This window comes from Ranitomeya imitator, chromosome 5 (assembly GCF_032444005.1).
Source record: "Ranitomeya imitator isolate aRanImi1 chromosome 5, aRanImi1.pri, whole genome shotgun sequence".
Taxonomy (NCBI): domain Eukaryota; kingdom Metazoa; phylum Chordata; class Amphibia; order Anura; family Dendrobatidae; genus Ranitomeya; species Ranitomeya imitator.
In genome coordinates this window covers 394,515,789-394,542,019 of record NC_091286.1, presented here as the reverse complement: position 1 = coordinate 394,542,019, position 26,231 = coordinate 394,515,789, and the positions used below count along the sequence as shown (strand labels likewise).

The 26,231-nt window shown below is 43.1% G+C and overlaps 1 protein-coding gene across 1 annotated transcript in view; it reads right to left on the bottom strand.

The window, feature by feature from the left end:
* Nucleotides 1-26,231, bottom strand: part of CSMD1 (CUB and Sushi multiple domains 1) — a 3,308,788-nt gene that overhangs the window by 460,501 nt on the left and 2,822,056 nt on the right. Inside the window, exon 37 of the mRNA XM_069726899.1 lies at nucleotides 8,618-8,722. Coding sequence (XP_069583000.1) covers nucleotides 8,618-8,722 — 105 coding nt within the window. The remainder of the gene's footprint in view (nucleotides 1-8,617; nucleotides 8,723-26,231) is intronic.

The following is a 26,231-nucleotide window of genomic DNA, read 5'->3' as shown; positions in this document are numbered from 1 at the left end:
TTAATCTAATAAGACAACTGGACCTGAGAAATTCATAAAACGGGCTTCTCTATGTGTCTCAGGAGCTCAGTTTTCCTATTCCTCAATGTACTGTAGCTAGAGGTACCACAGCTGTGTGCAGCAAAAGCCTCTCTATTGTGTCATTTTTAATACAGATGAGGGGAACAGGAAAAATCCAAATTTGCCATATTATCCCGTTATGTTCCGCAATTGTAATGTCCCTTGTTATGTTCAGGGTCTATGTAGACCGCTGAGCATAATAAACATAATATGTAAAAACTTAAATAAATACTTATACTAACCTTACTTTTTACCTTTTCAGCCCCTCCGCTCTTGACTATCACCCATCTGGTCCTCTCTGTATTTTCACTGATGAGGCCCGGGAATGTTTTGTGCAAGTGCAAGGTCACAACTTCATGACATTGTGCTTTAAACTGTCCTGAAACTCATCATCGCCAGAAGTCGCGGCACAGAATAAAGAGGCAAACAGGAAAAGAAATCCAGCTTCCAAAAATATCAAAATTTATTGAAGATAAAATCCAAAGTCCAATGACATGGTTCACAGGAGAATGAGTAGCAGCAGGCTACGCGTTTCGAACAATGAGTTCTTTTTCAAAGCTTGAAAAAGAACTCATTGTTCGAAACGTGTAGCCTGCTACTACTCATTCTCCTGTGAACCATGTCATTGGACTTTGGATTTTATCCTCAATAAATTTTGATATTTTTGGAAGCTGGATTTCTTTTCCTGTTTGCCTTATCGTTCCACGTGATGACTGCACGGTATCCGGGCTTCCCCACAACAAATGCCTAATAGGTGAGCTGGTTTTTCACTATTTTTCATTGTACAGAATAAAGAGGTCTTTTGTTTTTAGCACTTGTGGTAATGATAAAAAGATGAAACAAGGACTGGAGCAGTAATAGTGAAGAACAGAGAGGCCGGAGAGGTGACTGGTAAGATGAGTATAAGTATTTTTGTATCTTTTTAACCTTTTGAGAAACCTTTATGAGTCAGAAAATTGGAGGCTACAGGCTGGCATTTTGCTGAATCAATGGGAATTTGGCAAATGTGTTTTTTTTGTTATAATCCAGAAGGATTAATTTCCAATTAAATAAAAATTCACTCATGGCTACCATCTACAGTATGCAAAAGATTGTCAAGTTCCTATTCCATTTTTTAAGAAGGCAGCTCTTTAGCCATTTACATATTTGGTATCGCCGGGTTCAGAATCGCCTGATCTATCAATAAAAAATAATTAACCTGATCACTAAACAGCATAGCGAGTAAAAAATTCAAAATGCTAGAATTACGTATTTTTGGTCGCCACAATATTGCATTAAAATGCAATAACGGGCGATCAAAAGAATGTATCTGTGCAAAAAATAAGCCCTCACCTGACCTGAGATCCTGAAAAATGGAGACGCTACAGGTCTTGGGAAATTGCACATTTTTTTTTAGCAAAGTTAGAAATATTTTTTCACCACTTAGATAAAAAATAACCTAGACATGTTTAGTGTCTATGAACTCATAATGACCTTTAGAATCATAAAGAGAGGTCAGTTTTGGCATTTAGTGAACCTAGCAAAAAAACAAACAAAAAACAAGTGGGGAATTGCACTTTTTTTGCAATTTCACGGCATTTGGAATTTTTTTCCTGTTTTCGAATGCATGACATGATAAAGCCAATGGTGTTGTTCAAAAGTACAACTCGCCCACAAAAAATAAGCCCTCACATGGCTATATTGACAGAAAAGTAAAAAAGTTATGGCTCTGGGAATGAGGGGAGCAAAAACTGAAAACGCAAAACCAAAAAAAGCTCAGGGGGTTAAAGGATTAAGGCATATGCAAAAATAAATAAATTAAATGGATTTGTTAGGAAAGGTATAAAGGGATTTATAAATACATATTTGTAGTTTCGGGGAGCTGGGGAAACTGAGAGGTTTATCCTAAGGAAGTGTGCATTTTAGTTCTTTAAGACAAAGCAATTTTTTAGCATTTGATACTGGAAAGATATATATCTTTGTACCATGTTAGCAAGTAGATGGAAAAATATGTAGATTTAAGAGTCCATATTTCAAGGTTTTCGAGACTACTCAGGTCTCTTCATCAAGCATAGAATAATACAAAATCTGAAGAATCACATATTTATACACAAAATGGCACTAGGGTTGAGCGAAACGGGTCGGCCACTTTCAGAAGTCGCCGACTTTTGGCAAAGTCGGGTTTCATGAAACCCGACCCCTGTGTGGGGTCGGCCATGAAGTCGGCGATCTTCTGAATGTGGAATCGGAATTCCGATCCCAAGTTCCGATATGTTTGCAATATCGGAAATCGGTATCGGAATCCATATTTAAGTGTAAAATAAAGAATTAAAATAAAAAATATCGCTATACTCACCCTCTGACGCGCCCTGGTACTAACCGGGAACCTTCCTTCCTTCGAATCAGCGCTTGCAGGACCTTGCGGTGACGTCGCGGTGACGTCGCGGGTTGTGATTGGTCGCGCAACCGCCCATGTGACCGCTCGCGCGACCAATCACAAGCCGCAACGTCACCGCGACGTCACGCAAGGTCCTGCAAGCGCTGATTCTTAGGAAGGAAGGCTGCCGGAAAGAAGCAGGGCGCGTCCGAGGGTGAGTATATACCTAATAGAATATACTCACCCTCGGACGCGCCCTGCTTCTTTCCGACAGCCTTCCTTCCTAAGAATCAGCGCTTGCAGGACTTTGTGTGACGTCGCGGTGATGTCGCGGCTTGTGATTGGTCGTGCGAGCGGTCACATGGGCGGCCGCGCGACCAATCACAAGCCGCGACGTCACCGCGACGTCACCGCAAGGTCCTGAAAGCACTGATTCGAAGGAAGGAAGGTTCCCGGTTAGTACCAGGCCGCGTCAGAGGGTCAGTATAGCGATATTTTTTATTTTAATTCTTTATTTTACACTTAAATATGGATCGCAGGGCCTGAAGGAGAGTTTCCTCTCCTTCAGACCCTGGTAACCATTGGAAACCCAATGCACTGCATTGGGTTTCGAGTTTCGGCCAACCCCGATCCCGACTTTTTATAGGATCGGCCGATTTCACTCGACCCGACTTTTGAAAAAGTCGGGTTTCGTGAAACCCGACCCGATCCTATAAAAGTAAAAGTCGCTCAACCCTAAATGGCACAGAAATAATGCTATAGATAAAACAAATTATGTGAAGCAAAGCTATCATTATGGGAGAAGGATAAATAATTGTGGCTGTATATATTGGAACAGTTCATAGATAAGGACAGTAAAACTTTCACACTCCCTATCTATGAACCGTTCTAATAATTACAGCCAAAACTGTTTAGACCTCTCCCATAATGATATTTCTGCTTCATGTCACTTGTCTTATCAATTGCATTATTTCTGTGCCCTGTTGTGTATAAATATGTGACCCCTGGTGGGATCTTGTTTGGTGATGTATGGCAGATCCAGATGTTGCACATTTAGGAATATTAGGTTTGACACATATTCTGTTTTCCCTCACTAATGCTTACTAACTCCTTATTTTCATATGCTTCCTTTTGTAGTTTGGCTGATTTCAGATTGAGTGTACATTCCAAGAGAAATGAAGTTTTGACCCTTACTGTAGTTATGCATAGTTAATCTCCAGCAATCCTCACAAGAGCTTCTGAGTTTTCTCGTATCTTGATTGCTCTTCACACTATTGTCTCCAAGATTCCTCCAATGAACCTCACATATTGTGTGACACACTAACCAAGCACAACCAAACTCCCCTATCTGTCATTGGAACTTTCTAAAGGAATGTGAAACCCCTTCTATTCAGAAAAGCCTACAACCTGCAATAAACCTGCTGCCACTACAGGAGAACATTAGCAGATTCTATCTATCCATAACTAGTGTTTTGCCCATTACCCTAAAAGAGTGAAAGTTTTTGCAGATAAGGTACTCTTTTTCTGGCTTTTACTATTCTTATGTTATTATACTTGTTTTCTTTGTGTACTAGACCATTATTGCTATTCCTAAAAATACCAAAGAAGTTTGTGTGCCTAAAACAATTGATGTTTATGGAAATGGAGACAAAAAAGTTCACCTGAAAATTTATGAACTTGTCAGTGGGTAATGTAAATTCTAGTGAGACATAAGATTTGTTTCTAGATATATATGCATTGGTGGACATAAATAGCTAGGTTGAAAATATTCAATTTTCAAAAAATGGCAAGTGGTAGACACAGTAGTTTATCCATTTGTTGAGTAAAATATGTTCAAGTTCCCAATATTCCTTAAAAGTTAAGTCCACCAAATCTGGTCATTCTACTTTTCTTTTCATATTGAGTGATCTCTGAGTCATTGTTGACAGTGGTAATTCTAATTGTAAGTTCACCGATGGGGAAAATCTAGATAAGAATTTCAGATGACTAATATACAAGCATATTTTTAGACTTCAAAGACTAAATTACATGAACATAGACTCACAATGTGCTTTTTTCTAGCATTTCTTTTTTCTTCTGTAAAATAAATCCATGGGAGGGATGACAAAAATAACTTTCAACAATGGGCTCTAATTGCTCCTGCTCATAAAAAGAATGCCTTTAATTTTAGCTACAATATTTTAAGAAGCTGATTCTTATTTGCCTGACATAATATTTTAATAGGCTTTACTCTAATACAGAAATCTAGTCATTTATGGCAATGTGTGATTTGCAATATAACATTTTACATTTTCTTTTTTATGTATCTTTCACTTAAAAGTGGTACCGTATTTTTCGGACTATAAGACGGAGTGGACCATAAGACGCACCCCAAATTTGGTGGTGGCATGCGCAGATGGAGATCGCGCTGGCCATTTTCCTGTAGCCGATATCTAAATCTGCGAACTCGGCTTCAGGAAAATTGCCGCAGCAATCTCCATCTGCGCACGTGCGGCCTCCTGTGGCCATTTTCCTGAAGCCCCGGGAAGCAGAGCACTCCATCTGTGCACGCGCGTCCTCAGGAAGATGGCCGCCACCACCAAGAAGCCAGTGATTAACCCGGCTCTGCTGCTCACATTGGATAACAGGCTGCTGCGTTGCCTCACCTGTAGAAGGGACATTGCTCACGCCATACCGCTCATCATCCCCGCACCTCTGCCGCTGCTGCACCTCTGCTGCCGCCACCACACCGCTGCCGGTAAGCCTGCATTACGACTATAAGACGTACCCCCCATTTTCCTCACATTTTTTGGGAGGAAAAAGTGCGTGTTATAGTCCGAAAATATGGTAAAACAAGTTATGACATCCTGTCATCAAAATGGTACCATATGTACAGAAGAGAGCAGTTAACCAAAAATCTTTTTAAACTCACTTTTAATTTATAATTATAAATTTAGAACAGTTCTGCTTAAATTACTACTGAATGTATTCCAAATGAACATCTACTTGGTTGTTCCTTTTATATGTAATTTGTATTTGTATCTAAATATATTTAAAATAAATTTAGCGTATTTAATAATACTAATAAATGTTAATAATAATAATCTTTATATTTATATAGCGCTAACATATTCCGCAGCGCTTTACAGGTTGCACACATTATCATCACTGTCCCACGATGGGGCTTACAATCTAAATTCCCTATCAGTATGTCTTTGGAATGTGGGAGGAAACCGGAGTACCCGGAGGAAACCCACGCAAACACGGAGAGAACATACAAACTCTTTGCAGATGTTGTCCTTAGTGGGGCTTGAACCCAGGACTCCAGCGCTGCAAGGCTGCAGTGTTAAGTATTGAGAAAGGAAATTTTCATGGCATATTTTTCAGTGGCTCTAAGCACGTAAATTACCTTTTAAAAACATACAAAGCCAATTATTTCCTATTTACTGAATTGCATATAAAATAAATGTATATAAAATAAAAATTAATAAAAGAACATAATGTGGAGCAACATTGGGCTATTTAATGAGATTACCTAATTAGTATCCTACATATAAAACATTTGACCAACAGACCTTGTGTGGTTAGCATATTTAGCATTGTCAAAATGATGATTTAAAAAAATAAATATTTTAATTTTGACAAATAATTTAGGCTTATTACATTCTGCATAGACAGTCACATTTTAAAAGTACTCATTAAGATTACTTTTCCTGAGAAATAAAGTAAATAAATTAAAAAAATTTAATTTTCTCAATTTTATAAGCATTGAAAATAACTGTAATGAAACATAAGAATGGTTTGTTAATTTGACCTTTGTCATCCAATTAATCATACTGTTATTGCACAGCCCCTTATTCACTCTAGAAAGGTTAAGGCATTTTTTAGGTAAAAAAAATACATCTGTATTTTAAATAAATGTCTGTATACTGTAATAGCATTCAGAGCACTTTTGCTTCATTCCAGTAATTGTAAAAGGTTTTGCATAAAAACAAGAGTCTGAACTGGTGAAGATTAAATATTGACAATGAAAAATGTCCGTATGCATCATGGTTTTAATATGGATTCTGTCTTTTCTGGGGATCAAAATAAATAGATTACCGTACATATTGGTGTAAATGAATACTAAGAATGAACAAAAAAGTCAGAGATGTCACGGAAGAACTAATCATAATTAGTGTTGAGCATTCCGATACCACAAGTATCGGGTATCGGCCGATACTTGCGATATCGGAATTCCGATACCGAGATCCGATACTTTTGTGGTATCGGGTATCGGTATCGGATCAATAGGGATGTGTAAAATAAAGAATTAAAATAAAAAATATTGATATGCTCACCTCTCCGGCGGCCCCTGGACATCACGCTGGTAACCGGCCGGCTTCTTTGTTTAAAATGAGCGCCTTCAGGACCTGCGAATGACGTCGCGGCTTCTGATTGGTCGCGTGCCGCCCATGTGACCGGCACGCGACCAATCAGAAGCCGCGACATCATTCTCATTCACAAAACTCCTAATTCTAGGAATTAAGGACCTGCGAATGACGTCGCGGCTTCTGATTGGTCGCGTGCCGGTCACATGGGCGGCACGCGACCAATCAGAAGCCGCGACATCATTCGCAGGTCCTGAAGGCGCTCATTTTAAACAAAGAAGCCGGCCGGTTACCAGCGTGATGTCCAGGGGCCGCCGGAGAGGTGAGCATATCAATATTTTTTATTTTAATTCTTTATTTTACACATCCCTATGGATCCCAGGGCCTGAAGGAGAGTTTCCTCTCCTTCAGACCCTGGGAACCATGAGAATACCTTCCGATACTTGATGTCCCATTGACTTGTATTGGTATTGGATATCGGTATCGGCGATATCCGATATTTTTCGGGTATCGGCCGATACTATCCGATACCGATACTTTCAAGTATCGGACGGTATTGCTCAACACTAATCATAATAAAACCCTTATGAAATTAATTAAGAAATTAATTAATTAAATACATTAATTAAATAGAATTCAATTAGTAATTGAAATTGGGTATAAAACATTACATCAAGCAATACAATTTCATATCATACACCACATTAAAGCCTGGAATGCACATGAGTGTGCAAAGATGCTTAGGAACAGAAAAGAGCTTTGTATAAGATGTTAGCAAACATTGGTAAACCAAATTTTGTCCCTTCATGTAGACGTATGTTCCATTTTGATCTCTGTAGACTATTAGCTAAATGTTATAGTTTGTGGAGTGTTATATGGCATCTGTACTGTTGCTCACGGATATATAAGAAATTGGTACTTGTATTTGTAAGATTTCCCTTAGATGATTTCATAAATATAGGAGCTATTATCCTCTGAATGCTCCCTAGTTAAAAAAAAATTAGCCACCACCATAATATGAGGATTCATGCACACTGACACAGATTGAATGGAACTTTCTCATATATTTTTAAGGGAACCTGTTACATGAAAAAATGCAATTAACCCGCAGATATGAGGTTAATCTGCAGGTTAATAGTATTCTGAACCTGCCCACTACTGGGCTGAAATTAAATTTATGCTTCCCAGTGGCATTCAGCGTTCAGTCACTGGCGTGGTGTTGGTGCTTTCAGCCACAGCTCTGTGTACAGAGAGTGGTGGTTGTAACTACACACCCCAGAACTGACTGACATCAGGATCAGCATTAGGGCTGGCTGTTATTACGTGCCAGGGGTGAGGTTACAGTCACCATGTTTTATATGCAGAACGGTGACTGAACCCATAGCAGCGCCACCCCTGTGGCTGACACCTGAATGCTGCTGGAAGGAATAAAGTTAATTTTCTTCCCACAGAAAGGCTGTAAATACAGTCACCAGACGGGGTCAGAATGCTTTTAGCATGCAGATTAACCCCATTTCTGCAGGTTAGTAGTGTTTTTCATGTGACAGTTTACCTTTAAAGTGCAGCTGCACTGTCACTATTCATCAGCATAGAGGCTCTTTCATACTTTGTGCCCAATCTGAAAAATTGAAAAATACATCCATTCTTTTTTACACATATGGAGTCAGACATATAATGAAGAAGTTAAGTGAGTATTAGAAGGGTCAATCTTAGGTTTAGTGATTTTGAAGCACTTATGTTTTGCTTTAGCTATGGGTAGAATATTGACATTCTCATCACTTAGTTTTAGAAAGCATGTTTCTTTTAAAGTTTTTTACATCTGTATTAGTATGACATTTTTAGGACAACTTACTTTTATATTCCAGGTGAAATCCAGCTGCTGATACACTAATATCAGTGTGGAAATGCAGATAAAGCTGATTGGATGTGCTGTTTAGTAGAGCTGGCACTGTGGTTCCTTAAAGAGAAAAATGTGTTTCTTAATCAAGCAGAATATAATAATAAGGTAATTATTATTTTAGATGGGATAGGATAAGTAAACATGTAAATCTACAGTCCTGCTCCTCATTATTGCCACCCAAGAAGTTTAAGTACATAATGTGGAATATCTGATAAAAATAAATCAAATGAAAAACTTTTTTATATAGAGCACTCATGTTAAATACAAAAGAGCAAGTGATAAAAAATGTACCCATGTGGCATGAATTAGCTAATGAATGATAACTTCAGTCTTTTAAAAAGCCATGGTAGATTATGCTCCTTTGTCACATTGGTGAAGACTAGGGTTGAGCGAAACAGATCGGCAATTTTCAAAAGTCGACGACTTTTCTCAAAGTCGGGTTTCGTGAAACCCGACCCGATCCCAATGTGGGATCAGGTCAGCGGTCGGCGATCTTTACTCCAAAGTCGGGTTTCGTTTTTTTTATATATATATATATATATATATATATATATATGTCATAGAGACACATATATATATATATATTTACTTCAGCGCGATAATGTTGAAAAGCCGGTAATTCAATTGCCGGCTTTTCATTTCTCCTGCCTAAACCCGATATTATATGAGACATGGTTTACATACAGTAAACCATGTCATATCCCCCTTTTTTTGCATATTACACACTACTAATGTTAGTAGTGTGTATGTGCAAAATTTCGGCGCTCTAGCTATTAAATTTAAGGGTTAAATTGTGGAAAAAATTGGCGTGGGCTCACGCGCAATTTTCTCGGCCAGAGTAGTAAAGCCAGTAACTGAGGGCAGATATTAATAGCCTGGAGAGGGTCCACGGTTATTGGCCCCCCCTAGCTAAAAACATCTGCCCCAGCCACCCCAGAAAAGGCACATCTGTAAGATGCGCCTATTCTGGCACTTGGCCACTATCTTCCCATTCCCGTGTAGTGGTGGGATATGGGGTAATGAAGGGTTAATGTCACCTTGCTATTGTAATGTGACATTAAGCCAGATTAATAATGGAGAGGCGTCAATTCTGACACCTATCCATTATTAATCCAATTGTATAGAAGGGTTAAAAAAAACACACACATTATTAAAAAGTATTTTAATGAAATAAACACACAGGTTGTTTTAATATTTTATTGCTCTCTCCATCCACCTGAAGACCCTCGTTCTGTAACAAATTAAAAATAATAAACCAACAATATACATACCTTCTGTTGATCTGTAACGTACCACGCTGTAAATGCATCTGAAGGGGTTAAAATATTTTACAGGCAGGAGCTCTGCTATAATGCAGCTGTGCTCCTGGCTGTAAAACCCTGGGGAATGAAGGTAATGTAGGTCAATGACCTATAGTTACCTTCATTCGCAGTGATGCGCCCTCTGCTGGATGTCCTTATTTGAACTCGAGCCTGGGAGCTTTCCAGGAAAGTTCCCACGCTCGAGGTCATCCAGTTCAATACCAGTTGAAAAGTGCAAGAAGCTTAAAGATGGCTACAAGAAAAGTTTGGAGGCTGTCATCAAAGCCACAGGGTGTGCAAACAAGTATTAATTTTGGGGTGCCTTTATTACTGCACATGTTGTTTATTCTGTTTCTTCTTTGAAATTGCAAGTTAGTTGAATAACAAATGTTTTATTGTTGAATTACTTTGGACCATTAATTAAAAAATCCTGAGGATATAACTATGGTACATTCCCATTTAATTCTGTAGATATTGTACAGTCTATGAAAAAATGAGAGGCTGATAATACTGATGGGCAGCACTGTATATACCAATCGGATAGAAAGATCAATAGGTTTAGCCACCTGGATTAAGGGTGTGTGACTTCAGACACCCATCACCCTAAAACTAAGAAAATGATACACATTGTCAAGCAGTGTGGAAAATAAATGTATTGTTTATTTTAACAATTTATTTTAGGTTTTGTTTTTCCTCAAATGATTTGTGCAGTAATTGGAAAACAGTTATCCATAAAAAAATAAAGACAGCATATTCTCACCTCTTGGAGTAGCAATGTTTCAGTGATATTGGTATCTGTGTGTGCTCACATGACATTCTTAGATCACTTGAGTACTGCAGCCAATCAGAGGTCACTGATGGGCTGCTGCATTCAGGTGACATTGTCAAATTAGTGCCCTCATGGTGCTGATGTCACTGGAACAGTGCTGGTTCAGGAGATGAGAATAAGTTGTTTTTTTACTGTGTAATTTAAAAAAGAATGTCAAAGTAGTGGACAGCCTCTTCAATGACTCTTTCACATGTCTGTGTTTCCAGTACATGTTGTAACAGTTTTCACACGTACCGGAGACACTTACACAAGTAGACCCATTAAAGTGAATCAGTCTGTGCACATCAGTGTATAAATTGCGCATGACCGCACGGCCATGCGCTAGTATTGTCTTGTATATATGTGTGTGTGTTGTGAGTGAAAGTCGCTCTTTAAATAACCCTCCCTATTGAATGTCTGTTCGCGGAAGGTGTATGTTTGCTATCTAGCGCCCGACTTATCCAACAGCACGAAACACACATTACAGCTACCAGTTGCTGTGTCCGCCAGTACGGCGCCATGCGCTTGCTCTGCGCTTTCCTGACCCAAGCCTGGGTGGTTAGTGGCGTCCGTCAGTGCGACACCGCACGCACTCTTGTGCCTTTATATTATTATTTATGTTCCTCTGACACACCCAGTTGCGGTGTTGTGCCAGCAAGTGTCTAATCGGACTTCAATCCTGTGTAGAAGTTGAGTCCGCTGACTTCTTGCTCGCGCTTTATGTGCGGTACTGCGGTCCTGTGACGCAACAGGATCGCTTCCTTCACGCAGGGTGAAGTTAACCCATGTGTGTATACTTAGTACCGCCATATAGTCCGTCTTACTAGCAGCAGGGTCTTTTACCTGCACGGTGGACCTCGGACTGCGAACGCACCTAGTTTCTTATTATCTATACTTGGTGCGTTCCACCGGTCCTTAACACCTGACATCCTTATCTAAGCCTCCTGAAGAGCCAAAGGGTGAAATGCGTAGAGGCAGTCTAATCTACCCTTACCAACAACTTACAGTCAGGATGAGTGCTACCTTACCGGTTTACTTTGTCTATATTGTTACTCTAGCTGTTTATCTATCTATGCCTCCTGGAATTTGTCAAGGTGCCTATTTGCTAAAATACCTATTTTTTATATGCCCTAACCATCCCATTAATACATTAGCTTAGGTGTGGGTCCCACAGCGCTCGCGCTGACATTGGTAAGGTGAAGTGAGTTCATTGGCCGTGAACTCCCAGGACCTGTCAGATGCCACCGCGAGCAGGAGAACTTTCTCATACTCGCAGTGCCCTCAGACAGGGAATAGCAGTTCACAAGCAGACACTGAGCACACAGTGCTCAGAGTGTCTGCTGGATGACAGGTGGCATTATGCAGCCTGCCATCTAGATGTAGCAGAGCTGGGCCCGTCATGGGACAAATGGATTAAAAGCATCTATGCGGAAAGGTGAGGAATATTATTTTTTACCTCTTTTGCAGATGATGAAGGCATCAGGGGAATGGTCAAGGTCATAATTATGGTTTAATTAAGATTATTAAAGGAGTCTGTGTCTTTCATTTAAACGACTTTTTTTTCGTGGTGACGATACAAAGATGACATCAACCTCACCAACTATCACCCCATGTGCCACCGCTACAGGGCAAGTAGGAAGAGTGAGGATAAGGGCCAGAATTAGTGCACCTTAGAGATGCATCTTTTCTGGTGTGGCTGAGAGCTGATGTTTTTAGCCTGGGGGCAATATCCATGGCTCCTTCCTAGGCTATTAATATCAGCCTGCAGCTCTCTGCATAGCCTTTGCTTGTTATTAATTATAGGAATACTGCACATCATTTTTTTACTAGGGTCCCACATTTTAATAGCCAGTAAAGGCTAAGTATACAGTTGTGAGCTGATATTAATAGCCTGGGAAGCTCCATGGGTATTACCCCCTTCCCAGGCTAGCAACATCGGCCGCCAGCTGCTGGCCTTCCCTCTGCTGGTTACGAAAATTGTGTGGGAGCCCATGACATTTTTTTCTGAAAATTATTTAATTAATTTATTAACTAAATACTGTAAATGTAAGGTAAGCTGCACACACATTGTACTAATTGTATTTGTCACATACATCTATATATCTACCTATTCTATTTGTATTTACTGTATGTAATCCATTTCTTCTATCCTGTCGGCTCCTGAAGTGATTTGACAGTACATGGAAGACGAATTGCCAGCTTTTCTTATATCTATGTATGTAATAGATATATACATATATATGTGTGTGTTACTGACATATATTTAGTTATGTATTCTATGTGTATATATCTATTCTATCCATTCTATTCTAACCTGTCAGTGTGATTTTACTCTATGCGGCATACGAATTGCAGGCTCTTCAAAGGATAAGCATAAAAATTGTAGAGCACTCACATGGTCTGAGTGCTGTGCGATTTTTTTCTCACACCCAAAGGCTTGCATTGGTGAATCTCGGTGACAATCGAAGCATGGTGCAATTTTACATGCATGATGAATGCGCCTGAGAAAATAAACGGTAATGTGAGCTGTCCCATAGATTCACACTGGTCCGAGTGCTATGCAATGTTTTCTCGCATAGCACTCACCCGTATTCTACTAATAACAGTGACGGCAGGAGCGGCTGAAGGGAGTATTCATGAGTCATTGCCTGCACTATAAATAAATAAATAAATAAATAAAAAAAGCGTGTGATCCCCTGTATTTTTGTTAACCAGCTAGGCAATAATCACAGCTGGGGGCTGCAAACATCAGCTGTCAGCTTCAGCATGGTTGGTTATCAAGAATAGAGTCGTGTTCATGGCCTATTGTTTAATTATTTAAATAAATAATTTTAAAAAACAGCATGCGGTCCCCCCATTTTTGACAACCAGCCTTGCTAAAGCAGACAGTTGGGGGCTGCTATTCTCAGGCTGGTAAGGGGCCATGGATATTGACCACCCCAGTCTAAAAATAGCAGCCCACTGTGTTCGGGCTAGTGGAACGCACTGAGTAATGAGTAGGTAGCTACAAGGTGCGTTCGCAGCCCGGGGTCCACCCTGCAGAGATATCTGCTGCTAAGTAATGGCGGAAGGACTTAGACCTAGCACTTAAAGGACCTTCCAAGAAGGAACAATGACCTAAGCTGCAGTATCTGATCATGTGACCCTCGATCTCCACTGAGAGATCTTACTCTGGGCATGCTCAGAACGTGAAAAGCAGGACTTAGTCCCAGAAGCGTCTGCTCGCCGCTGCCCAGTACTGACTTCAATGGCAGAAGCAGGAAATGCAGCAGTAACTCTTAGCACAGTCAGACTGAGCGAGACGCTGGGATCGCCGTCTCCGCTGAGCAGGCTCCACTGTGGCAGGAGAAGAATGGGAGACCGCAGCGGAGATGGCCCGAGATTCCCCCTGTGCAGAGGCAGGAACTCGACCCCTAACATTACCCCCCTCCTAGGGCCCACCTCCTTGGGCCTCGCTACGCTCGAAGGCAGCAATGAGCTGAGGAGCCCGAATGTGCTGAGCAGGCTCCCAGGATCTATCCTCAGGGCCGTAACCCCTCCAGTCCACCAAATAATTTTTTTTTCCACGAACCACCATGCACACCAAAATAGCATTCACCTAATGTAAGGTTATACACATGGGAAGAAGGAATCAATATCACCATTACACACTGAATGGGAAACCACTGGGTAAATCTGACAGGGAGAAGGACTTGGGGATCCTAGTTAATGATAAACTTACCTGGAGCAGCCAGTGCCAGGCAGCAGCTGCCAAGGCAAATAGGATCATGGGGTGCATTAAAAGAGGTCTGGATACACATGATGAGAGCATTATACTGCCTCTGTACAAATCCTAAGTTAGACCGCACATGGAGTACTGTGTCCAGTTTTGGGCACCGGTGCTCAGGAAGGATATAATGGAACTAGAGAGAGTACAAAGGAGGGCAACAAAATTAATAAAAGGGATGTGAGAACTACAATACCCAGATAGATTAGCGAAGTTAGGATTATTTAGTCTAGAAAAAAGACGACTGAGGGGCGATCTAATAACCATGTATAAGTATATAAGGGGACAATACAAATATCTCGCTGAGGATCTGTTTATACCAAAGAAGGTGACGGGCACAAGGGGGCATTCTTTGCGTCTGGAGGAGAGAAGGTTTTTCCACATACATAGAAGAGGATTCTTTACTGTTAGGGCAGTGAGAATCTGGAATTGCTTGCCTGAGGAGGTGGTGATGGCAAACTCAGTCGAGGGGTTCAAGAGAGGCCTTGATGTCTTCCTGGAGCAGAACAATATTGTATCATACAATTATTAGGTTCTGTAGAAGGATGTAGATCTGGGGATTTATTATGATGGAATATAGGCTGAACTGGATGGACAAATGTCTTTTTTCGGCCTTACTAACTATGTTACTATGTTACTATGTTACCTCGTAATTGTCCGTAGACGAACCCGATGTCCCGGCAGATGACTCAGAAAATCGGAACATGTATACGGGCTTAAGGAGAGACACATGAAAGGTGTCGGTGATACCTAGGCGTGGAGGAAGGGCCAGACGGTAGACCACAGGATTAACCTGTTCGAGGACCTTGAAGGGACCCAAGTAGTGAGGAGCAAACTTAGTAGACTCAACACGCAGCCTGATGTTACGAGCGTAGAGCCACAGTCGCCAGGAGCAAAGGTCGGGGCAGGACGCCGATGTGCATCGGCGGAGGACCTCATTCTCTCCTTGGAGGCCCGGATGGCATCCTGAGTGCGGTCCCAAATGTCTTGTGCCTCCACTGCCCAGTCTGCCACCCTGGAATCAGCGAAGGAAACGGGCATAGGCACAGGAACCCGCGGATGCTGGCCGTAGTTAAGGAGGAAAGGAGTCTGACCGCTGGAGTCGGCTACAGCGTTGTTAAGGGCAAACTCTGCCCACGGTAACAAGGAGGCCCAGTCATCCTGCCTAGCAGAAACAAAATGTTGCAAATAAGTGACCAGAGTCTGATTGGCTCTCTCAACCAACCCATTCATCTCAGGATGATAAGCCGAAGAGAGATTTAACTCAATACTGAGTGGACGACAAAGCTCCCTCCAGAATCGAGATGCAAACTGGGAACCCCGGTCACTGACAATCTTGTCCGGCATACCGTGTAAGCGAAAGATATCTTTGATGAACAACACTGCCGAAGCCCGTGCAGATGGTAGCCATGGAAGAGGCACCAAATGAACCATTTTGGAAAAATGATCGGTGATCACCCAGATAATGGTGCAACTACGAGACTTGGGTAAGCCCACCACAAAGTCTATCCTGACCATCTCCCAGGGCCTGTCTGTCACCGGCAGAGGATAAAGCAAACCAGCTGGCCATTGCCGAGGGGATTTGTTCTTGGCGCAAGAGACACACGCCCGAACATAGTCTGCGACATCACGAGCCATATGCGGCCACGAGTATGTCCTCGCCAGTAATTCAGATGTCCTTTTGGAACCAAAATGTCCACCCACCCTGGATGAGTGTGCCCAAGAGAGAACCTCCGGTCGCAAACTGGGTGGTACAAAAGTCTTGCCCGGAGGCACAGTCTCTAGCGATACCGGGGCCACAGTTCTTAGGCTCTTGGTGGGGACAATAAGCCGAGGCTCCTCTTCCTCCTCCACAGATGACACAACGCAGCGAGAGTGAGCATCGTCACCACGACTGTTCTTCTCCCCAGAAAGAAAATGAAGGGTGAAATGGAACCGGGAGAAGAACAAGGACCATCTGGCCTGGTGAGAATTTAACCGCTGGGCTGTCTGCAGGTACACCAAATTTTTATGATCTGTGAAGACTTGGAAGGGAAAACGAGCTCCCTCCAAGAGATGTCTCCACTCCGAAAAAGCCAACTTCATGGCTAGCAACACTCTGTCCCTGAAGGAATAACTCCTCTCTGCTGATGAAAAGGTCTTAGAAAAGAAGCAAGGATGCTTCTGACCTTGAGCATCCTTTTGGAAGAGGACTTCTCCAGCACCAACAGATGAGGCATCCACCTCCAAAATAAATGGCTTATCTACATCGGGGCGATGTAGAATAGGAGCGCTAGCGAAGTGTGACTTTATGGAGACAAAGGCCTTGGAGACCTCCTCAGACCACAATTTGGGATTTGTGCCCTTCTTGGTGAGAGCAACCAAGGGAGCTACCAAAGTTGAGAAGTGCGGAATGAACTGGCGATAATAATTTATGAACCCCATAAAGCGCTGCACCGCTTTAAGAGAATGGGGTTCCTGCCAGTCCATAACAGCCTGTAGTTTGGCAGGATCCATAGCCAATCCCTGGGCGGAGATGATATAGCCAAGGAAAGGTAAGGACTCCTGCTCAAACATACACTTCTCCAACTTGGCATAGAGGGAGTTTGCCCGTAGGAGGTCGAAGACTTTGCAAACATCTCTCCGGTGGGAGTCAATATCTGGAGACTAGATGAGAATATCATCCAGATAGACTACGACCGAGGTGGAAAGCATATCCCAGAAAATGTCATTCACAGTCTTGGAAAATGGCTGGGGCATTACAGAGCCCGAAGGGCATCACCAGATATTCATAGTGCCCATCCCTGGTGTTAAAATCCGTCTTCCATTCGTCCCCCTCACGGATGCGAATCAGGTTGTAAGCACCCCGCAGGTCTAGTTTAGTAAACACCCTTGCTCCCTGAAACCTATCGAAGAGCTCAGATATCAGGGGCAAAGGATACTTATTCTTAACGGTGATGGTGTTAAGACCCCTGTAGTCTATGCATGGACGCAGTTCTCCATTCTTCTTCTGCACGAAGAAGAACCCAGCCCCAGCAGGTGACACTGACTTCCTGATGAACCCTCTTGCCAGATTCTCTTGAATGTACTGAGATATTGCCTCCACCTCCGGGAGAGATAACAGATAAACTCGACCCCAAGGAGGCTCAGCACCAGGCAAGAGATCAATAGGACAGTCATAAGGGCGATGGGGCGGAAGGGTCTCCACTGCCTTTTTGGAGAACACGTCTGCATAAGACTAATATTGCTTGGGAAGAGAGGATAGATCTGCAGGTACCTCTGTAGTAGCAACCTGAACACACTCCCTCTGACACCTACCCCTACAAGATTCACCCCATCCCAGAATTCTGCCTGAGGACCACTCGATATGAGGAGAGTGGTACCGTAGCAAAAGTATCCCCAACAGGACCTCATTAATTCCCTCAGGAATGATGAGCAGAGATATAATCTCCTGATGGGATGGTGACATGGACAGAGTAAAAGGGATGGTCTGGTGTGTTATCTGTGAGGGCAGTGTTGACCCATTCACCACTCGTACTGTTTCTGGTTGAGCTAGCATAACCAGGGGTATTGCGTGCCGTTGGGTGAAGGCAGAAGACATAAAATTGCCCTCCGCCCCAGAATCCACGCAGAGCTCTACCGAGTGGGAGGATGAGCCTATAGTAATTGTCCCTTTAAAGGACAATTTGGAGGCAAACGTCACCATGTCTAGTGTACCTCCACCTACTACCGCTAGACGCTGACGTTTCCTCGACCGCTGGGAACATTTGGTGGCAAGATGTCCTGACTGCTGGCAAACATGACAGACCCTGAGTGCACTAGCTGTTCGGGACTTAGATCCCGCTCATGACATTTCCTGTTATGATAAGATAATTCAGTACCACAATGGACATAGAGGTCAGAGCACATACAGTGACCTGACAATAACCCAAAAACATAGAACGAGCTCTGAGACGTGGGAACTCTGCTGACCGCAATCCCTAATCCTCTCCAACCACAATAGAGGCAGCCGTGGAGTGCGCCTAACGCTCCCTATGCAACTCGGCACAGCCTGAGAAACTAGCTAGCCTGAAGATAGAAAATAAGCCTACCTTGCCTCAGAGAAATACCCCAAAAGAAAAGGCAGCCCCCACATATAATGACTGAGTTAAGATGAAAAGACAAACGTAGAGATGAAATAGATTTAGCAAAGTGAGGCCCGACTTTCTGAACAGAGCGAGGATAGGAAAGGTAACTTTGCGGTCAACACAAAACCCTACAAAAACCACGCAAAGGGGGCAAAAAGACCCTCCGTACCGAACTAACGGCACGGAGGTACACCCTCTGCGTCCCAGAGCTTCCAGCAAGCAGGAAAAAACAAATAGACAAGCTGGACAGAAAAAATAGCAAACAAAATAGCAAAGCAGAACATAGCTATGCAGAGCAGCAGGCCACAGGAACGATCCAGGAGGAAACAGGTCCAATACTAGAACATTGACTGGAGGCCAGGATCAAAGCACTAGGTGGAGTTAAATAGAGCAGCACCTAACGACTTCACCACATCACCTGAGGAAGGAAACTCAGAAGCCGCAGTACCACTTTCCTCCACCAACGGAAGCTCACAGAGAGAATCAGCCGAAGTAACACTTGTGACCACAGGAGGGAGCTCTGCCACAGAATTCACAACAGTACCCCCCCCTTGAGGAGGGGTCACCGAACCCTCACCAGAGCCCCCAGGATGACCAGGATGAGCCATATGAAAGGCACGAACAAGAGCGGGAGCATGGACATCAGAGGCAAAGACCCAGGAATTATCTTCCTGAGCATAACCCTTCCACTTAACCAGATACTGGAGTTTCCGTCTTGAAACACGAGAATCCAAAATCTTCTCCACAATATACTCCAACTCCCCCTCCACCAAAACCTGGGCAGGAGGATCAACAGATGGAACCATAGGTGCCACGTATCTCCGCAACAATGACCTATGGAATACGTTATGTATGGAAAAAGAATCTGGAAGGGTCAGACGAAAAGACACAGGATTAAGAACCTCAGAAATCCTATATGGACCAATGAAACGAGGTTTAAAATTAGGAGAGGAAACCTTCATAGGAATATGACGAGAAGATAACCAAACCAAATCCCCAACACGAAGTCGGGGACCCACACAGCATCTGCAATTAGCGAAACGTTGAGCCTTCTCCTGGGACAAGGTCAAATTGTCCACTACATGAGTCCAAATCTGCTGCAACCTGTCCACCACAGTATCCACACCAGGACAGTCCGAAGACTCAACCTGCCCTGAAGAGAAACGAGGATGGAACCCAGAGTTGCAGAAAAACGGCGAAACCAAGGTAGCCGAGCTGGCCCAATTATTAAGGGCGAACTCAGCCAAAGGCAAAAAGGACACCCAATCATCCTGATCAGCAGAAACAAAGCATCTCAGATATGTTTCCAAGGTCTGATTGGCTCGTTCGGTCTGGCCATTAGTCTGAGGATGGAAAGCCGAGGAAAAAGACAAGTCAATGCCCATCCTACCACAAAAGGCTCGCCTAAAAAACCTCGATACAAACTGGGAACCTCTGTCAGAAACGATGTTCTCTGGAATGCCATGTAAACGAACCACATGCTGGAAGAACAATGGCACCAAATCAGAGGAGGAAGGTAATTTAGACAAGGGTACCAAATGGACCATCTTAGAGAAGCGATCACAGACCACCCAAATGACTGACATCTTTTGAGAGACGGGAAGATCTGAAATAAAATCCATAGAGATATGTGTCCAAGGCCTCTTCGGGACCGGCAAGGGCAAAAGCAACCCACTGGCACGAGAACAGCAGGGCTTAGCCCGAGCACAAATCCCACAGGACTGCACAAAAGTACGCACATCCCGCGACAGAGATGGTCACCAAAAGGATCTAGCCACTAACTCTCTGGTACCAAAGATTCCAGGATGACCAGCCAACACCGAACAATGAACCTCAGAGATAACTTTATTCGTCCACCTATCAGGGACAAACAGTTTCTCCGCTGGGCAACGATCAGGTTTATTAGCCTGAAATTTTTGCAGCACCCGCCGCAAATCAGGGGAGATGGCAGACACAATTACTCCCTCTTTGAGGATACCCGCCGGCTCAGATAAACCCGGAGAGTCGGGCACAAAACTCCTAGACAGAGCATCCGCCTTCACATTTTTAGAGCCCGGAAGGTACGAAATCACAAAGTCAAAACGGGCAAAAATCAGCGACCAACGAGCCTGTCTAGGATTCAACCACTTGGCAGACTCGAGATAAGTCAAGTTCTTGTGATCAGTCAAGACCACCACGCGATGCTTAGCTCCTTCAAGCCAATGACGCCACTCCTCGAATGCCCACTTCATGGCCAGCATCTCTCGATTGCCCACATCATAATTTCGCTCAGCAGGCAAAAACTTCCTGGAAAAGAAGGCGCATGGTTTCATCACCAAGCAATCAGAACTTCTCTGTGACAAAACAGCCCCTGCTCCAATCTCAGAAGCATCAACCTCGACCTGGAACGGAAGCGAAACATCTGGTTGACACAACACAGGGGCAGAAGAAAAACGACGCTTCAACTCTTGAAAAGCATCCACAGCAACAGAAGGCCAATTGACCACATCAGCACCCTTCTTGGTCAAATCGGTCAATGGTTTAGCAATACTAGAAAAATTGCAGATGAAGCGACGATAAAAATTAGCAAAGCCCAGGAACTTTTGCAGACTTTTCAGAGATGTCGGCTGAGTCCAATCATGGATGGCTTGGACCTTAACAGGGTCCATCTCGATAGTAGAAGGGGAAAAGATGAACCCCAAAAATGAAACCTTCTGAACACCAAAGAGACACTTTGATCCCTTCACAAACAAAGAATTAGCACGCAGGACCTGAAACACCGTTCTGACCTGCTTCACATGAGACTCCCAATCATCCGAGAAGATCAAAATGTCATCCAAGTACACAATCAGGAATTTATCCAGGTACTCTCAGAAGATGTCATGCATAAAGGACTGAAACACTGATGGAGCATTGGCAAGTCCGAATGGCATTACTAGGTACTCAAAATGGCCCTCGGGCGTACTAAATGCAGTTTTCCATTCATCGCCTCGCTTAATACGCACAAGATTATACGCACCACGAAGATCTATCTTGGTGAACCAACTAGCCCCCTTAATCCGAGCAAACAAATCAGATAACAACGGCAAGGGGTACTGAAATTTAACCGTGATCTTATTTAGAAGGCGGTAATCTACACAAGGTCTCAGTGAACCATCCTTCTTGGCTACAAAAAAGAACCCTGCTCCTAATGGCGACGATGACGGGCGAATATGCCCCTTCTCCAAGGACTCCTTCACATAACTCCGCATAGCGGCGTGCTCAGGCACAGATAAATTAAACAGTCGACCTTTTGGGAATTTACTACCAGGAATCAAATCGATAGCACAATCACAATCCCTATGCGGAGGTAGGGTATCGGACTTGGGCTCATCAAATACATCCCGGTAATCAGACAAGAACTCTGGAACCTCAGAAGGGGTGGATGACGAAATAGTCAGAAATGGGACATCACCATGTACCCCCTGACAACCCCAGCTGGACACAGACATGGATTTCCAATCTAATACTGGATTATGGGCTTGTAGCCATGGCAACCCCAACACGACCACATCATGCAGATTATGCAACACCAGAAAGCGAATAACCTCCTGATGTGCAGGAGCCATGCACATGGTCAGCTGGGTCCAGTATTGAGGCTTATTCTTGGCCAAAGGCGTAGCATCAATTCCTCTCAATGGAATAGGACACTGTAAGGGCTCCAAGAAAAACCCACAACGCCTAGCATACTCCAAGTCCATCAAATTCAGGGCAGCGCCTGAATCCACAAATGCCATGACAGAATATGACAAAGAGCAGATCAAGGTAACGGACAGAAGAAATTTTGACTGTACCGTACCAATGGTGGCAGACCTAGCGAACCGCTTAGTGCACTTAGGACAATCAGAGATAGCATGAGTGGAATCACCACAGTAGAAACACAGCCCATTCAGACGTCTGTGTTCTTGCCGTTCAACTCTGGTCAAAGTCCTATCGCACTGCATAGGCTCAGGTTTAAGCTCAGGTAATACCGCCAAATGGTGCACAGATTTACGCTCACGCAAGCGTCGAGCGATCTGAATGGCCAAAGACATAGACTCATTCAGACCAGCAGGCATAGGAAATCCCACCATGACATCCTTAAGGGCTTCAGAGAGACCTTTCCTGAAAATAACTGCAAGCGCACCTTCATTCCATTGAGTGAGTACGGACCACTTTCTAAATTTCTGACAATATACCTCTATCTCATCCTGACCCTGACACAGAGCCAGCAAATTTTTCTCTGCCTGATCCACTGAATTAGGTTCATCGTACAGCAATCCAAGCGCCAGGAAAAACGCATCGATATTACTTAATGCAGGATCTCCTGACGCAAGAGAAAATGCCCAGTCCTGAGGGTCGCCACGTAAAAAAGAAATAATGATCCTAACTTGTTGAACTGGGTCACCAGAGGAGCGAGGTTTCAAAGCCAGAAATAGTTTACAATTATTTTTGAAACTCAGAAATTTAGTTCTATCTCCAAAAAACAAATCAGGAATAGGAATTCTCGGTTCTAACATAGAATTCTGAACCACAAAGTCTTGAATATTTTGTACTCTTGCCGTGAGCTGATCCACACATGAAGACAGACCTTTAATGTCCATCGCTACACCTGTGTCCTGAACCACCCAAATGTCTAGGGGAAAAATAAGGTGAAACACAGTGCAGAGAAAAAAAAATGGTCTCAGAACTTCTTTTTTCCCTCTATTGAGAATCATTAGTACTTTCGGCCTCCAGTACTGTTATGATAAGATAATTCAGTACCACAATGGACATAGAGGTCAGAGCACATACAGTGACCTGACAATAACCCAAAAACATAGAACGAGCTCTGAGACGTGGGAACTCTGCTGACCGCAATCCCTAATCCTCTCCAACCACAATAGAGGCAGCCGTGGATTGCGCCTAACGCTCCCTATGCAACTCGGCACAGCCTGAGAAACTAGCTAGCCTGAAGATAGAAAATAAGCCTACCTTGCCTCAGAGAAATACCCCAAAGGAAAAGGCAGCTCCCACATATAATGACTGTGAGTTAAGATGAAAAGACAAACGTAGAGATGAAATAGATTTAGCAAAGTGAGGCCCGACTTTCTGAACAGAGCGAGGATAGGAAAGGTAACTTTGCGGTCAACACAAAACCCTACAAAAACTACGCAAAGGGGGCAAAAAGACCCTCCGTACCGAACTAACGGCACTGAGGTACACCCTCTGTGTCCCAGAGCTTCCAGCAAGCAGGAAAAAACAAATTGACAAGCTGGACAGAAAAAAACAGCAAACAAAATAGCAAAGCAGAACTTAGCTATGCAGAGCAGCAGGCCACAGGAACGATCCAGGAGGAAACAGGTCCAATACTAGAACATTGACTGGAGGCCAGGATCAAAGCACTAGGTGGAGTTAAATAGAGCAGCACCTAACGACTTCACCACATCACCTGAGGAAGGAAACTCAGAAGCCGCAGTACCACTTTCCTCCACCAACGGAAGCTCACAGAGAGAACCAGCCGAAGTACCACTTGTGACCACAGGAGGGAGCTCTGCCACAGAATTCACAACACTGGCTCTTCCCACTTGCCCTGTAGCGCTGACAAGTGGGGTTAATATTTGTGGGATTGATGTCACCTTTGTATTGCCAGGTGAGATCAAGCTCACGGATTACTAATGGAGAGACATTTATAAGATACCTATCCATTACTAATCCTGTTATTTGTATTGTAAATAAAGACACAGTCAGAATAACGTCTTTTATTAGAAATAATACTAAGCATAGTTTTCAATTTAATTTAAAAATAACAAACACAGTTATACTCACCTAAGGCCTGATTCCATCGAAGCCTTCTGTCTCCTGTAATAAAACTAAACTAAAAAAACAACAATATAACATACCTGTCTCACATTCTGTCCCATGCCATAATCCATGTCTTGGGGATTAATAGTTTTCAACCTGGAAGGTGCCAAGATGCGACCATCCTGGCTGAGAACCACTGGTGAATGTGCTGCTGTGAGGTCAGTGTCTGTGACAGGCGTGACATCATCGAGGTTACCTCTGGTCCCTGACGTTGCGTCTATTTTATGGCCAATGTGAACATTTTTTTACATGCTGCATGTAAACCAAATGAAACTCCAGCTCAATGTGTGTGTGTTTTCTTGGCTTTTAGAATGCAGATTCTGTTTTAATAGATTGTGGGCATCATTCATCTAGCCCCTGAGATGCTAGTTAAAGAGACACTGTCACCTGGATTTGGAGGGAACACTCTTCAGCCATGGAGGCGGGGTTTGGGGGTTTTTGATTCACCCTTTCCTTATCCGCCAGCTGCATGCTGGCTGCAATATTGGATTGAAGTTCATTCTCTGCCCTCCATAGTACACGCCTGCGCAAGGCAAGATTGCCTTGTGCAGGCATGTACTACGGAGGACAGAGAATGAACGTCAATCCAATATTGCAGCCAGCATGCAGCCAGCGGGTAAGGAAAGGGTGAATCAAAAACCCCAAAACCCCGCCTCCATGGCTGAAGATTGTTCCCTCCAAATCCAGGTGACAGTGTCCCTTTAAGCAGAAATGACCCTAGGTGACCCCATATTAGAAGCCTCCCTGCTTAAGGATTTCATCTATTAGTGTAGTCAGTTATTGATCTCACAGGTACATCCCATCATTTTATAACATTTGGAAGTGGAAATATAACATTTTATAGGTAAAATGCAGTTTTTCTATTTGCTGCTAATTTGTCAGTTACACAAAGGTCAATAGACAAAACTGGACCCTCATTTTTTTTTGCAATTTCTCCTTAATGCAGTGAAGCCACATACTGTATGTCATCAGAAACTAATATTAGGCCACACATCAAGGCTAAGAAGGCAAGAGCGTTAGTTTGCTTTTGGAAATTTTTTGGCACCATTTTGGGGGACATAATGTATTTGGATCACATTTTATTCAGATTTTTCAGACACAGAATGAACAAAAATCAGCAATTTGGTTATTGGTTTTCTCTTTTTTTGCTCCATTCACGGTGTGGTAAACTTGATAAGATCGATTTGTTCACTGCGTTAGTACAAGTAGTGATGCCAGATTTATATAGTTTTCTACGTAATGCTGCTTTTAAAGATTAAATACTATATTTTACAAAATTAATGTTTTGTATTGCCATATTCTGAGAGCTGTAGCTTTTTTATTTTTCCTGATTGAGCCATATTAGGCCTTTCTTTGCAAGACGATTTGGCATTTCTTTACTTGAGTATAAGCTGACCGGAGTATAAGCTGACCCGAGTATAAGCCAAGGCACCTTCTTTTGCCACGGAAAACTGGGTAAGCTTATTTACTAGTGTTGAGCATTCCGATACCGCAAGTATCGGGTATCGGCCGATACTTGCGGTATCGGAATTCCGAGATCCGATGTTTTTGTGGTATCGGTATCGGAGGTGTAAAATAAAGAATTAAAATAAAAAATATTGTTATATTCACCTCTCCGGCGGCCCCTGGAACATCACCGCGAGTCACCGGCGTCCGGCAGGCTTCTTTGTTCAAAATGAGCGCCTTTAGGACCTGCGGAATGACGTCGCGGCTTCTGATTGGTCGCGTGCCGCCCATGTGACCG